This window comes from Halichoeres trimaculatus, unplaced genomic scaffold (genome assembly GCF_033239565.1).
Source record: "Halichoeres trimaculatus isolate MK-OKI-2021-1 unplaced genomic scaffold, fHalTri1.1 fHalTri1_scaffold_23, whole genome shotgun sequence".
In the NCBI taxonomy this organism is placed as follows: Eukaryota; Metazoa; Chordata; class Actinopteri; order Labriformes; family Labridae; genus Halichoeres; species Halichoeres trimaculatus.
The window spans coordinates 12,397,513-12,410,126 of NW_027437201.1; the positions used below are offsets into that span (position 1 = coordinate 12,397,513).

The following is a 12,614-nucleotide window of genomic DNA, read 5'->3' on the forward strand; positions in this document are numbered from 1 at the left end:
AACTTGCTCTCCCTTACACACAAATCCCTGACAAGGATATATGGCTCTGAGTTTGGAACAATAATGAGGAATATCAAGCTCTTCTACGTTTACTTCTTTCTGTCTAAAACTGAAACACAAAGGGAGGAGAGGAGTCTTTGGGAGAGTTTCAAGAAAAGAAAAACAAAGTGAAGAAAAGTAAAAACTTTTCCGCCCCAGAGAAGGTGAAGGAATCTTTCCACAAGTAATCAGAATCAGAATCAGAAATGCTTTTTAAATTTCTGAGGGGAAATCATACTTGGCGGCGTGGTCTTACCTTCTCCATAGGAAGCTGAATTGACGCCTTGCAGTCAGTGAATTCAGCTTTGATACTTGGTCCCTGGACCTCAGTCACGATGTAATGCAGCCTCTGAGACTCCTTTAGCATCTTTCTGTTGCTGCCACCGAACTTCCCCAACACTCGGTAGGCGACGTGAGAGATGCTCTCAGCAGGGTTACGCAGGGTTCTCCACAAGGCCTGCAGGACAGAAAGACAAGGGGATCAGAAGCTTAGATGAAAGAATAGAAAGTTGCAACAGTAAATGAAGCTAAATACAATTCTGGAAAGCTAGTGACAAGAATTCAAAGGGATTTTTAGGCAGAATTTAGTCACTCACCTGCATGAGCTCAGCCCTGACTGGCTGAATGTGGTCGTACAGGAAGTCAGGCTGCAGGTTGTCCACACACAGCTCCAGGGTGCGAAGGCCCTGACTGACAAGAGTCTGAGAGCCGTTGAGGGCAGACACCAGAGGGTCCATGAGCATGGGCAGGTAGGGCAGCAAGGAGCTCAGACGCACAGGGACTGTCAAACACAACTCCACGAATAGATCCTTCATGTGCTGCTTGTGCAGGCCGCTCTGCAGCATATTCAGACCTGGAAGGATTTGAAGTTAGATACAATGGTAGCCATGTGACAGAAGGTCTAGTTCGATCAAATATAAGTTTGACATTGTGACGCTTTACCTTGCAGGAGGTTTGGCAGAAGTGGCAAGAACTCCTGGTAGAGCAGGTCATGACTGCCTCCACCAATGGAGCGGAAGAGAGCGCGCAGAAGCAGGAAGTAGTTGTAAGGCTCCTTGGCTGATTGCGCCAGCTCCATAGAGCTGTTCACGATCTTGTGGAGGTGAGGCTGAACAGACAGGGGGCGGTCATGTTAATACAGAGCAGCTGAAGAGAAAGGCGCCTCTCAGATCACACGAAAACAATCCTTACCTTCAGCATCTGCTCATTCTCTGCAGCAAACAGTGACACTGAGCCAAAGACGAGCTTAAACAGCTTGAGGTAAAGGTTTGAGAGCTCAACGTTCGAGCCCATCTCCGGCAGTCTCTCCAGGAGGTACTCAACAAGGATGGTGGCAAACAGGGCGGATGTAGACAAGTTGGCCAGGAAAGAATTTGCCACAATCTGGAAGAGAGCAGGAAAGAAAAATTAAATTCTCACACAACTGAGGAATTGAAATGTAACAAAATAAATCAACTAAAAACATTATTCTGTACTTGAAGTGCGTAGTTTTTGGAGATTCGTTCCACCATGTACGGAACGGTCGTCTGAAAAATCTCTTTGAATGTGAGCGGGTTCATCATGGTGAAGACTCCAGCAAAGTGCTCAAGAACTTCTTTCTCTTCCTTCATGCGCACAGTCTGACAGTTTGCCACTCTGATGTACGTCTGCTGGTTATTGGCAACCTGAACCTGGTCAGAGGAGACATCAGAGTTTAACTCCATTTGTATACCATCAGAGACAAACACTGATTTTAACGTTAAGAGCTTCTCCTGTACCTGGTAGATGTCCAAAGCCTGCATGGCGTATTTAACCAGTTTGATGTAGATTTGTGTCTCCTTTGGTTGAAGCTGCTTGTTGGGAATAAACTGAGCCTCTGGAAAGGATTGAAAAGAAAGTACAACAAATTAAGTAAATAAGACAGGTATCTTAACGTTGGATCACCATGCTTTTTGAAGCTGTATCTGTGACCTCTCACCTCCTGGAGCCTTGCATGACGTAATCCCCCATGTGATCGTCTTCACCCCACACACCAGAGTCTTCACCAAGCTCCGGCAGTCCGACACCTGAAACGTTTGCTTGTCTTCTTTCTCCCCAGCTCGGTCGAAAGCTGTCGCCGGGGTTGGAGGCGCTACAGGAACAGGAGTGGGAGGAGCAGGAGGGGGAAGAGCAGGGGTGGTGGAAGGAGTGGGTGTGGCTGGGACTCCCGGTAACGCCACAGGCTCGACCACGCCCATCTCCGACTGGGGTTTGCACTTTTTGAAGATGGAGACAAGTTGGTAGCGCGCGATGGTGTGGAACTTCAGCACAAAGACCTGATTTAGAGAAAAGTGGAAGAAATTAATAATTCATCAAATCCTAAAAGTCTGAATGAGTCTCTCACTGGTCAGAGCTGTACCTCCAGCATTCTCATCAGGATGTCTCGCCCGTTGCCGTTCTCTTGCTCCGACTTTGAGCGGATGCAATCAACCAGGTTGAGCAGCAGCTTGCAGGACATGGTCTGGATGTTGCTCGGGAGAGACTCGTCATCGATGTTCTTGGCGAAGAGCTGCACCGCTAAGGACAAATCTGTGAGGGGCAAGTTCTGACGGACGTGGTGCACCAGGTCTGCTAGCGTGCTGTAGGCCAGGGGTCTGGAAAGACAGAGAGCTGTTACTATGACATCACACTTTATGTATTTGAACTTCAGTTTCTTAAAAAGAAGAATTCAGAGAAAGGAAGTCTGACAGGTGGAAATAAACGGCTGTGATGTAAGGGAGAGAAAGAGGAAGGCGTCGAGGTAATGAGTGACACCGATAGTCCTGTCTCCTGTCACACAACTGCCTTGTTTTCTATGTGCTGCTAATATGAAATGACAACCACTTTGTAGAGGGGGCGTGTGATTTTGGCTTGTGAAGAGGGTCAACAAGGTTTAAAATTGACCAGAGGGAGGATGTGCTGTGCTGTGCTGGCAGCTTGCCCTCTGGTGATGCGGGTAAACATGACATCTTGACAGTGTGATCTGTGCTGGGAGTCAGCTGCCACCGAGACTTTCTGCAGCTCAGAGAATTACCTGATTAATCTGAGAGGACACTTATCGTGCACCTGGCTGTGCAATCAAAATGGGGGAGAAAAAAATGAAGATAGAGGGAGAAAGACTTAGAGGAAGAGGATGCAAAAACTCACCTGAGAGTCTCCCGTGCTGTGTATCCAGAACCAATCAGGATGGATTCATCAAAGAGTTTGTCCATACAAGGAATAAACTCTGAAACATAAGAAGACATGCTCAAATGAGACAAACCGCAGAGATGTGACTTGTGGCTGTTCACATTAGAGCTCCGTTTCCACCAAGCGATTCAGTTTGGTTCGTTTTGGCATGGCAAGAATTTTACAGCATTTCCACTGACTAATCCTGGGACAGACACCCAAATACCCGAGACGAACTGTCCCACTTTTTGGGACCCTTCCGTAAGGGCCAGACTAAAGCGATCCAATTTCAGAAGATGGAGCTACAACACTGCAGTCTGCTGACTGGTTGAAAGAATCGTCAGTTATCGTGCTGCTTGGTGGAAATGGGGCTTATGCTACCACACGTGATGAAGTGTACATACGGCTTCGTAGGTCAGTGGTGAGGATGTGCTTGGCTGCGATGAGCAGCTCCTTGCGGAGGTGAGCGGTCTCCGAGGGGCAGTTGGTCAGCAGCTGCAGCATTCCCTTCACCATCTGCTGAGAGTATTTTCCAACCAGGTCCTAAAATAACACACACACAAAGGGTATGATTAAGAGCATAAATTATTCAAATTACCTTTTAATTCCACATTAGAAAGGGGTGTAGTTATATAAAAAACCTGCCAATAAATGATGGGCATCTATTCAGTGTTTCTTTCCAATTAATTTGCAGCAGCAGGGTGCCTGTAACTGCACAAAAACAGTTAACTAAACACTCTCTAATGGAATTCTTCTGAGTTTAATGCTATTTTAATGGTATTATCAACATTTTTGATGCTTGGAAGCAGAGTTTTTATTGTGTCTTCCAATGATAATGACACAGTTAAAGTAGCAGGAGATACCTCCACAGAGACAGAGTAGTATTCATGCTATTCATTTTCATACAGAGTGAAAAACAAAGTTTATATTTTCTGAAAGTCAGGATTTAATTTACTGTTGCTTCATCTTTTAACTCCCTGGTCTCTGTGGTTTTTGTAGCAATGAGAACAGAAAGCTGGTCTCTGTCAATCACACAACACCTGCAGGGAAGAAGTGGATCCAGAAAACATATCTCAATGCTTAGTGACATCAAGTGTCAAGATCATCCTTCAACCTTTGATAGAAGAGCTGAACAGACTGGACTTTTTGTCCATATACACTGCAAACATTAAAATCTATGCAAGTGTTTAGTTTGAGACTGAACATAAGCCACTTTCACCTGACAAGTCCAAAAAAAGGTCTAATCTGAAGATAGGCGGAGACAAAAATGACATTTAATTGTTTAAGAAAATCCGCCAATGGGTAAGAAAACATGATTCTTATACCTTAGTGAGCATGCTTTTCGGACCCCATTTGTTGTTTTGATTAAGCATTTGGTGCACAATTGTCTTTAAATATCTTTAAATATGCACATTTTTCTAGATGTACCAGGTTATGGTGCCTTCTATTAAGCTTAACTATCATTTTTAGTGATAAATAGGCTTAATATCAGCCACTTTCTTTGAACAAGTACAGAAAAGTGTCTCTTTTTAAAATATTAAAAGACAAAACTGAAGCTTGAATCTGCAAACAGGGTGAGAAAAATTGACTTTAGTTTAGTTTCTTGTGTTAAAACATTACTCAAGCAACTTTTTATTGTTAATATCTTGAAACAAGACATTTTCTCAACTCTGTGTGTTGTCTGTGGCTCAAATTGAGTCTAATAATACAACAAATAAGACATAACCACTTGGTGTGCTACTCAGATGATGCTAACTGCTGTCCCTTGAACACACGGTCTTCAGTGATTGCAAAATTCAATGCATGTAACATGTTTTTAATTATATCTAAGTACTGATGTTGTTTGTGTTTCAGCAAAGTGGCACTCAGAAAAAATTAAATGATGTAAGTGAATGATGAAATAGGTGAGGATAACTTTGTTCATTAGTGAGGAAGCTGATGACACCGACAGCCATCAGACGGCCGTACCTGGTAGATTCGGATGATGTAAGCCAGAAATGACAGAGTCTTGATCTGAGCGGCGATGAAGTCTGCATACAGCTCCTTGTTATACAGCTTGTGTTGTCTGCAGAAGAAACAGCACAATTACCATACAGAAGCCATTTAGTGCTATCAAAGACATTAATGCTGTTGTACACCTGCACTGGCTGGCAATTAACACAGGTTGAAATAGCGCAGCTAAATGTAGGCTCAGTTCTACATGGGTGACTTGTTTCTGTTTTCTCTTTGTGCGTCACAGCTGTTACGGACTGTCAGAAAGAAACATTTTTCTTTACCTGCCAGAGGCTGCTGAGGTATTTTGTCTAAATTAACTCTGCTCCATTTCCTTCCTGTTGGAAATGCTTAAGAAAAGCATCCTCCTACCCTGAGGTTTCACCTCCTGCGAAGCCAATTTCTCCAATTTTAACTTCCCCAAATGGATCTTAACTCGAGCTTTGGCAGGCAAAGCGCCTGACAAAACCATCAACAAACTTTAGTGCCAGCGAGGAAGGGGGAGAAATCAATTCTCTAAAACATGCCCAAACTCGTTTTGAAGGCTGTTATAAGTGAAAATGAAATTTGTTCAGGGAACACTCAAAGTCCTGTCAGATCAGGGAACATACATGTGAGCAGACACACGCACACATCTCACCTGGCTTGAGGAGACACCTGGAGCATGATGGTGTTCATAATGAGCGGCACAAACTCCGACACCACGTTGTGAATGTTCAGCTTGTAGAGCTGTGGGGGACAGAATAAACACAACCAAAGTTAATGGAAATCATCATTTCTGTTTAAAAAAAACTCAGCTGAAGTGATTAATTTTTTTAAACTATATTAAATATAGATTCATGGGGAAAATAGGCTCAAACTTTCACAAATCTAATTATCCCATTGCAGAGTTAAGTTTGAAATATATGCCAGCTTGGTTCTCTCTCCTACACGGAAAGTAGATTTGGTTTTTCACAATCATTACGGCTATTTCTCTCGCATTTAAATTGCATTTTATACAGCAAAAAAAATAGAAAACACTATTTGCAATAGTTTATTTCACTTAATCCTGTCTGCTGTAATTGAGCCACATTGTCAAAGATGACTGAGTGATGAGTATATTTAGACAAGCTCAGGATGATGTCACTAACCTGATACATCAGCACCACGATGATTGGCAGCTCCGCCAGCACCTTCAGAGACAAGGAGCCCCGTGGGATGATGGTGTGCTGGAAGCAGGGGAAAAAAAAAAGATTGAAGCATAATGAGGATGATGGGAAGAAATGAATGATGCAAATGTTGGACAGCTGCCATACCCACGCGAGCACGGTTAAAACTAAATCATATAGAGAGAAAAGACTCATGCCAAGCCCATGTGCCCTGATACTTAATTGCCTTTCCCATTTACCTGTGCTCATATTGCTCCAGGCCCCTCTTGAAATTGCGTTCATAATAAAACACGTGCATGGCTTTGTGAATGTAGCTATCACGACCGAACAGACATTTGCCGATTTTCACTAAGACTTCTGAAGCTCTGGAAAGTTTTTGTTTAACAAACTCTGAATATTCCCATTTTTTTATGTTTCCAGGAACCTCTGCATCACATTAACTTCAACATTTGTGCCGCCATTTTCAGAATGACTAACGATGAAGTGTGGCACTGATTATATGTTGTGACTACATTATACACCTATGCTTGTTACCTATACATATACCTATGCAAAGCCAAGGAAGCATACAGAGCACTTACACCAGTCCAGTAAAACAAACTTTGAGAGTATCTTGGTGTGTCTTGATTGCCTTATGTACGTGCCCTAGTGGGGGTAAAATTAAAAATGAGGTAAAATTTTATATCAAACCAGGGGTGGCCAACCTGTGGCTCACGAGCCGCATGTGGCTCTTTGCCTTTGGGTGTGTGGCTCTTTGATCCATTCATAAAAATATATATAAAGCTATGAGTAGCGATGTGCTGATCAATCTAAATATTGATATACTGATGCCAATGTTAGGCTCGGTATTGATCAATGTTTGGGTGTAGTTGATACTTAAGTTTCAGTTTCTCTTCTCTAGTCCGAATTTTAAACACACTAACAAACACAGTAAATCCCGTTTTGAAAATTGGAAATGTTTTGATTTTCATTTTATGTCATTTCGTTTATACGTGAGAGGAAGTGTGTTTCTAAGACCCCGTGTGTGACGTGGCTCTTTCTAGTACCACAGTCCTTTTTGTGGCTCTTGGTCTCTGACTGGTTGGCCAGCCCTGTATTAAACCATGCAAACAGAAAACGTCTGTTTCCTACATTTTCTGGCTCCACAAGATGAAAGACCAAGCCAGGACAATGATGGGATCAGTGGTGGCATATTAATTTAGAAAACACAGCAATATGTGCACTTAAGCCATCTAATTTTCTATCAGTCGGCTAAATTAAGTATCCAAGGCCAGTTTTTGTTCATTTTTTGATTGGCCTGTCGGGGTATTCCCACAGCAGGGGGTCGCCCGCCTCCCTTGCAGAGGTCATAAGCCAAAAAGTTTGGGTACACCCGCTCTAAACAATGAGTGTCTGTCCGCCAGACCATAAGATTTTCAGGTTGTTATTTTCTATTGAACAAATCTAAGACATGTTTATCTTCCCCTCCACCTGTATGTTGGTTTTGTTAGATTAGTTTGAAACAAAAAATCGAAACAAAGCCAAAGAACAATCCCAGCGAATGTGTTTGAAGGTGCAGCAAAACTTTTAGTTTGAAAATGCTTCAGGACAGCGTTATGTAATCCTCTTTGTCTTTTCTACACAAAGCTAAGTGAAAGAAGGATTTTTCTTGTGGCCTCATCTACTCAAGCAGCAACATGGCACACTACTGCCATCCTGTGGTTAAACCTGTAGTATTCAGATAACAACAGTGAAGATGTAGAAACTATGGCGTCTCTTTGCTTACTGTTCTCGTCTCACTGTCGTCCCTCTCTGGCGCAGTCTTAACCAACACTGATGTGATCATCCCGACCATTTCTGGGGAGGGAACCGTGTTCTCTGCGATCACCTGTGGGTTCTCAAAGTACCGCGCCTAGTAGAGCAAAAAAAGAGACACAAACTTAACACAACACCAACCACAGACACAGAAGGACTTCAGGTTAAAAATGCTACAAGTAAAACCATCTGAAAGCAAAGTCAGCTGTTGGAAAAGATATACTTACTACAACTTTTGGAAGGTCTTTGTAGATCTGCTTCACAAAATCCAGGAAGTGATGAATCTGAGAAAAGGATAAATAGATAAAGCTTTATCCTCTCTATGAAGTGTTATAAACAATGTGCTGCTCATGTAATCTCAGGTCTCTACTAACAAACAGTGGTTTATGATGACTTTTATTATGAGGTGAATAAATGGATCAGTTCCAACATTCATCATATCTTTTGCATCAAGGACCATGCATCATATAAATAAATGTGCTACACTGTAAAAGGCTGCTGCATTAGTTTGCCTCGTTCAGGAGAGGAAAAGTTCTATATCCGAGAAAAGCTCCATCCATCTTAAATTTTTTTTAATCTTCACAACAAAACATTGCCCCGCACAACAAAACTGAGGGTCTCACCTCCTGAGAGATTGGAGGCCGAAACTGTTTGTGCAGCTCAATAATGATGCGAAGGCATATCAGGACGTTCTCCTCACTTTCAATCTGTGAAGAAAAAAAAACAGAAGGAAGAAAAATGTAAAAATGACTTTAAAATAGCTCCTGCGAGTTTCACATGACCATTTAACAATCAGTTGTATTTGTTCATAATAAAAAGGAGTTAAAAACAAGGAAAACCACAATCATCTGAATTCACCCACAACCACAGTGATTGTATCACAGCATGGTTGATACATCCTATTTTTTGTAGTTGCAAAAACGAAAAAAGCTGTAATTTTCTAACATAGATTTTTTGAATATTGTGCCAAAACTTTAAATCATTAACATACTAGTAATAAAAACACATTTTGAATCAAAGATAGCAAATGTTTTAAGTGTTGTACAGTTGGAAATGGTGTAGCTGGCGTCTTACCTCCAGGAAGCGGAACATGACAGACAGGATGTTCTTGGTGTGTGGGCGAAGGTGTTCGTTTGTTGGAATACGGTGGATGATTTCCAACACCAGCTTCCTCAGTTGCTGAAAGAGCAGATTATATTTAAAAGAAAGGATTCAGCTTGGGAGTACAAAGTGCACAAGATATGCTTGGAATAGTCAGCATTAGATCTGTATTAGCAGATGAGAACATAAAAAGTCAATAACTAGCAATTGACAACATGAAAACTGCAACCTTGTGCAACATGTCTTGTGAATTTTATGGCAAACATTAGACATTGTAACCGTACATTACAAAAAATCAGTTACCAAAGTTGAGTATTATTTGAGGACAGATTCAAATTGGTAGAGTAGAGTTTAAAAAAAAAAGAAAAGAGCCATGCATTTTGTTTTTCACAACATACCTGGGTAGGTTTTTCCTGAAGGAACTGCACCTCTCCATCCTGAAGAAAGGTGAGGAAGCGAGGGATGATGTGTTCCAGAAAAGTGGAGTACTGAGGCGAGGAGGTCACATTCTAGAGGGGACAAGTTCAACAAACATTAGCCCTGTATTAACTTAGTATAATATGTTGTCAAGTTCCAGTATGATGCATATTTTTGGATTGCCTCAATATATTTTATATTTTTCCAAGTTGTACTGCTCTGAAGTACAGATACTTTTTAGACTCTATAATAACTTCATTCATCAGTGGCCAAGAGATCAATCACGTACTGATAACAGTCATCAAACTTACCTCAAAGTTCTCGCTGACCTCCTGCATCATCTTAAGCTTTGTTTCATCAGCTGGAAGTTGAAACACATTGTAGCCATTAATCAAAACAGCTAATGAATCACTTCCACTTTTCATGGAAAATTTCCATGTGCTCAACAGGGATTCTCAGATCTTATCAGTTTTACTTTCAGCGTCCAGTTTGTTCAAAAGGCACATCCTGACACACTCTCACACAGACATGCACTCTCCCAGACACACGTACCTTTGACTGGACTAAAGGGTATCGCTCTCATCACATCGCCCATTGTAAGCACAGGTGCTTAATTCATATCTAAATAAAACTAACTAACATGTTTACAGGAATGCAATATGTAAACTATACTTGCTACATTTTCTGAATTAGACACCTGGCAAAACCAAATCATTGTAAGAAACAAAGTTGAGCTTTATAATCTTACGTGTGTTGGCATCTGTGAGTGCCGCCACAAACTGCAGGTACTTCTTCATGAGTGTGGTTTGGTCAACCACAGTAGGGCTTGGTGCAGGCACGAAAGCCATGGTGGCGGCTGAGAAGGACTCGGCTGCTGTGGGGAAAGGAGGCAGACAGCAGTCTGCACGGCGCTCAGTGGGAAACCATTTTCACTGCAGAAATAAAGGTAAGGAAATACGAGGTTTAAAGTTATGAAGGTATTCCCTTGGATACTAATGAGGAAAGGGACCTTTATATTTGGGAAATCAAGTGTTTTGCAAAGAAACCGGTACCTGATACATGCCTTCTAACTGGCGCATAGTGATGACATCATGAGCTCCGTCAGATAGCATTATTTTGTTCTCCCCACTCGTCTTTGTGAATTAAATAAAGACTCTATATCATTGCAATTTGATTTATTATCGTGTTAAATATCTTAAATGTATATCATTTCGTTAAATAATGGATCAAGATGTCTAAAACTAAATCATTTTGCAGAATATGGCTGCAACAGCAGGCTAATGCGTTAGCTTTCCCAAAGAAAGAAAACGGTTGAGCATCCCCAACGCTTCTCCGTGAGAGAGAAAACAAAACGAGGCTACATAATCAGAGTACATTTATTCCTATAGGAACTTGATACATAACTATTTGTAGGCACTTCAAACACTCGACATTTCTGTAAAATAAACATGAAATGGAGAACCATTTACACTCACCGATTACCTCGCGCAGGAAACGGTTCCTCTCTGTCGGCCGCGCTCGCGCTGCTTCTGCTCAGCTCTGGCTACCAGCAAAGATGATTAGTATTCCTCCGCGTGCAGTGTGACGAGTATTCACTTTTAATGCACGGATACATCATTATGATACGTGATCGACATCCTTACATAGATATATTTATACAGTCAAAGTTTAATTACAAGAAAATTGATTATATAGTCAAATTGAACCATTGTAGTCCAAGCGGAAGGATACTCATTGAAACGGGTAGATGTAAGACCATCGCTTTTGATGGTCTTCGGTTTCTCAGGGTCAGTTGTTGGGGAAAAAAATTGCGTGTAATTGCGCACAGTCCTGGCGGTACTTCATGTACAGACTTTCAGGTTGTAGACTGTATGTTTTCCTTTTTGATTTTAACAGTTATTTCCCATATTCAACACCACGAAAGTTACAGATTAAAACATCAAGAGTTTAACAGAGTTAAAATAAAAACTCTGAACACATTGGCAGTAATCAAAGAAATATGAAACAGCCAAATTAAGACACTAGAATCCAAATTACATTCGAATATATTACTAAATGAAAAAATAACTATTGCTCCAATTAAATCACCAAATTTAGAACTATGATAGCCTCCAATATTTTTATATGTTACAAAATAAGAATATGAATATCTATTGCAAACTAGAAAAGCAATTTCTGAAGAAATTGCGCTGTGAATGCAGAATGCTGAAGCAGCTTGCACTGAACTGCTAATGCAGAATGCTGAACATGAATGACTGAAGATATGTCTGAAAATGGCTGAATGAAGTCTTAAATAACTCACGCTGAAATGCTAAAGCAGAACGCTGAACATGAATGACTGAAGATGTGTCTGAAAATGGTTGAATGAAGTCATGCAAGGCTTGCACTGAAATGCTAATGCAGAACGCTGAACATGAATGACTGAAGATTTGTCTTAAAATGGTTGAATGAAGTCTTGAAAAGCTTGTGCTCAACTGCTGATGTAGAATGCTGAACATGAATGACTGAGGATATGTCTGAAAATTGTTTTAAAAACTCCTGTAAAAGCTTAGAAAATAAGGAGCTGACTCAGGGAAATGGAAGTCAAATGCTGTTAAAGTGTGATACTTTCTGCCCTGTGTGTTTGTGTGTGTGTGTGTGTGTGTGTGTGTGTGTGTGTGTGTGTGTGTGTGTGTGTGTGTGTGTGTGTGTGTGTGTGTGTGTGTGTGTGTGTTGTGTGTGTGTGTGTGTGTGTGTGTGTGTGTGTGTTCAATCATGTAAACCTGTCTGCTGACCTTTGAAGGGTCATTGTGAAGAACCTATGAATGCTAGGAAACATTTGAAACCAACTGAATGAAGCCAAAAGGTAGCTTAATATTTTAAAGTTTGAATGGAGTTTGTAGCTGAATGTATGACTAAATGAGGAGAGTTTGAAGCAGGCTGAAAAAATGTCCTGAAAGGAGAAAATTTTGAAAATTC

General features: G+C 41.2%; 1 protein-coding gene across 2 annotated transcripts in view; it reads right to left on the bottom strand.

Moving 5' to 3' along the window:
* The window catches only part of trrap (transformation/transcription domain-associated protein), a 91,549-nt gene extending 80,351 nt beyond the window's left edge, over positions 1-11,198 (bottom strand). For both annotated transcript variants that reach the window (XM_074662670.1, XM_074662669.1), the window contains exons 1-21: positions 11,132-11,198; positions 10,405-10,588; positions 9,968-10,017; positions 9,638-9,748; positions 9,213-9,317; positions 8,762-8,845; positions 8,366-8,422; positions 8,110-8,235; positions 6,327-6,404; positions 5,837-5,925; positions 5,173-5,269; positions 3,609-3,747; positions 3,184-3,262; positions 2,417-2,651; positions 1,997-2,333; positions 1,797-1,894; positions 1,515-1,709; positions 1,231-1,422; positions 982-1,147; positions 636-892; positions 296-496 (exon numbers count right to left, since the gene is read on the bottom strand). In XM_074662670.1, coding sequence (XP_074518771.1) covers positions 296-496; positions 636-892; positions 982-1,147; positions 1,231-1,422; positions 1,515-1,709; positions 1,797-1,894; positions 1,997-2,333; positions 2,417-2,651; positions 3,184-3,262; positions 3,609-3,747; positions 5,173-5,269; positions 5,837-5,925; positions 6,327-6,404; positions 8,110-8,235; positions 8,366-8,422; positions 8,762-8,845; positions 9,213-9,317; positions 9,638-9,748; positions 9,968-10,017; positions 10,405-10,504 — 2,796 coding nt within the window. In that variant the 5' untranslated portion in view covers positions 10,505-10,588; positions 11,132-11,198. The remainder of the gene's footprint in view (positions 1-295; positions 497-635; positions 893-981; positions 1,148-1,230; positions 1,423-1,514; positions 1,710-1,796; positions 1,895-1,996; positions 2,334-2,416; positions 2,652-3,183; positions 3,263-3,608; positions 3,748-5,172; positions 5,270-5,836; positions 5,926-6,326; positions 6,405-8,109; positions 8,236-8,365; positions 8,423-8,761; positions 8,846-9,212; positions 9,318-9,637; positions 9,749-9,967; positions 10,018-10,404; positions 10,589-11,131) is intronic.
* Between the last annotated feature and the right edge of the window lie 1,416 nt (positions 11,199-12,614).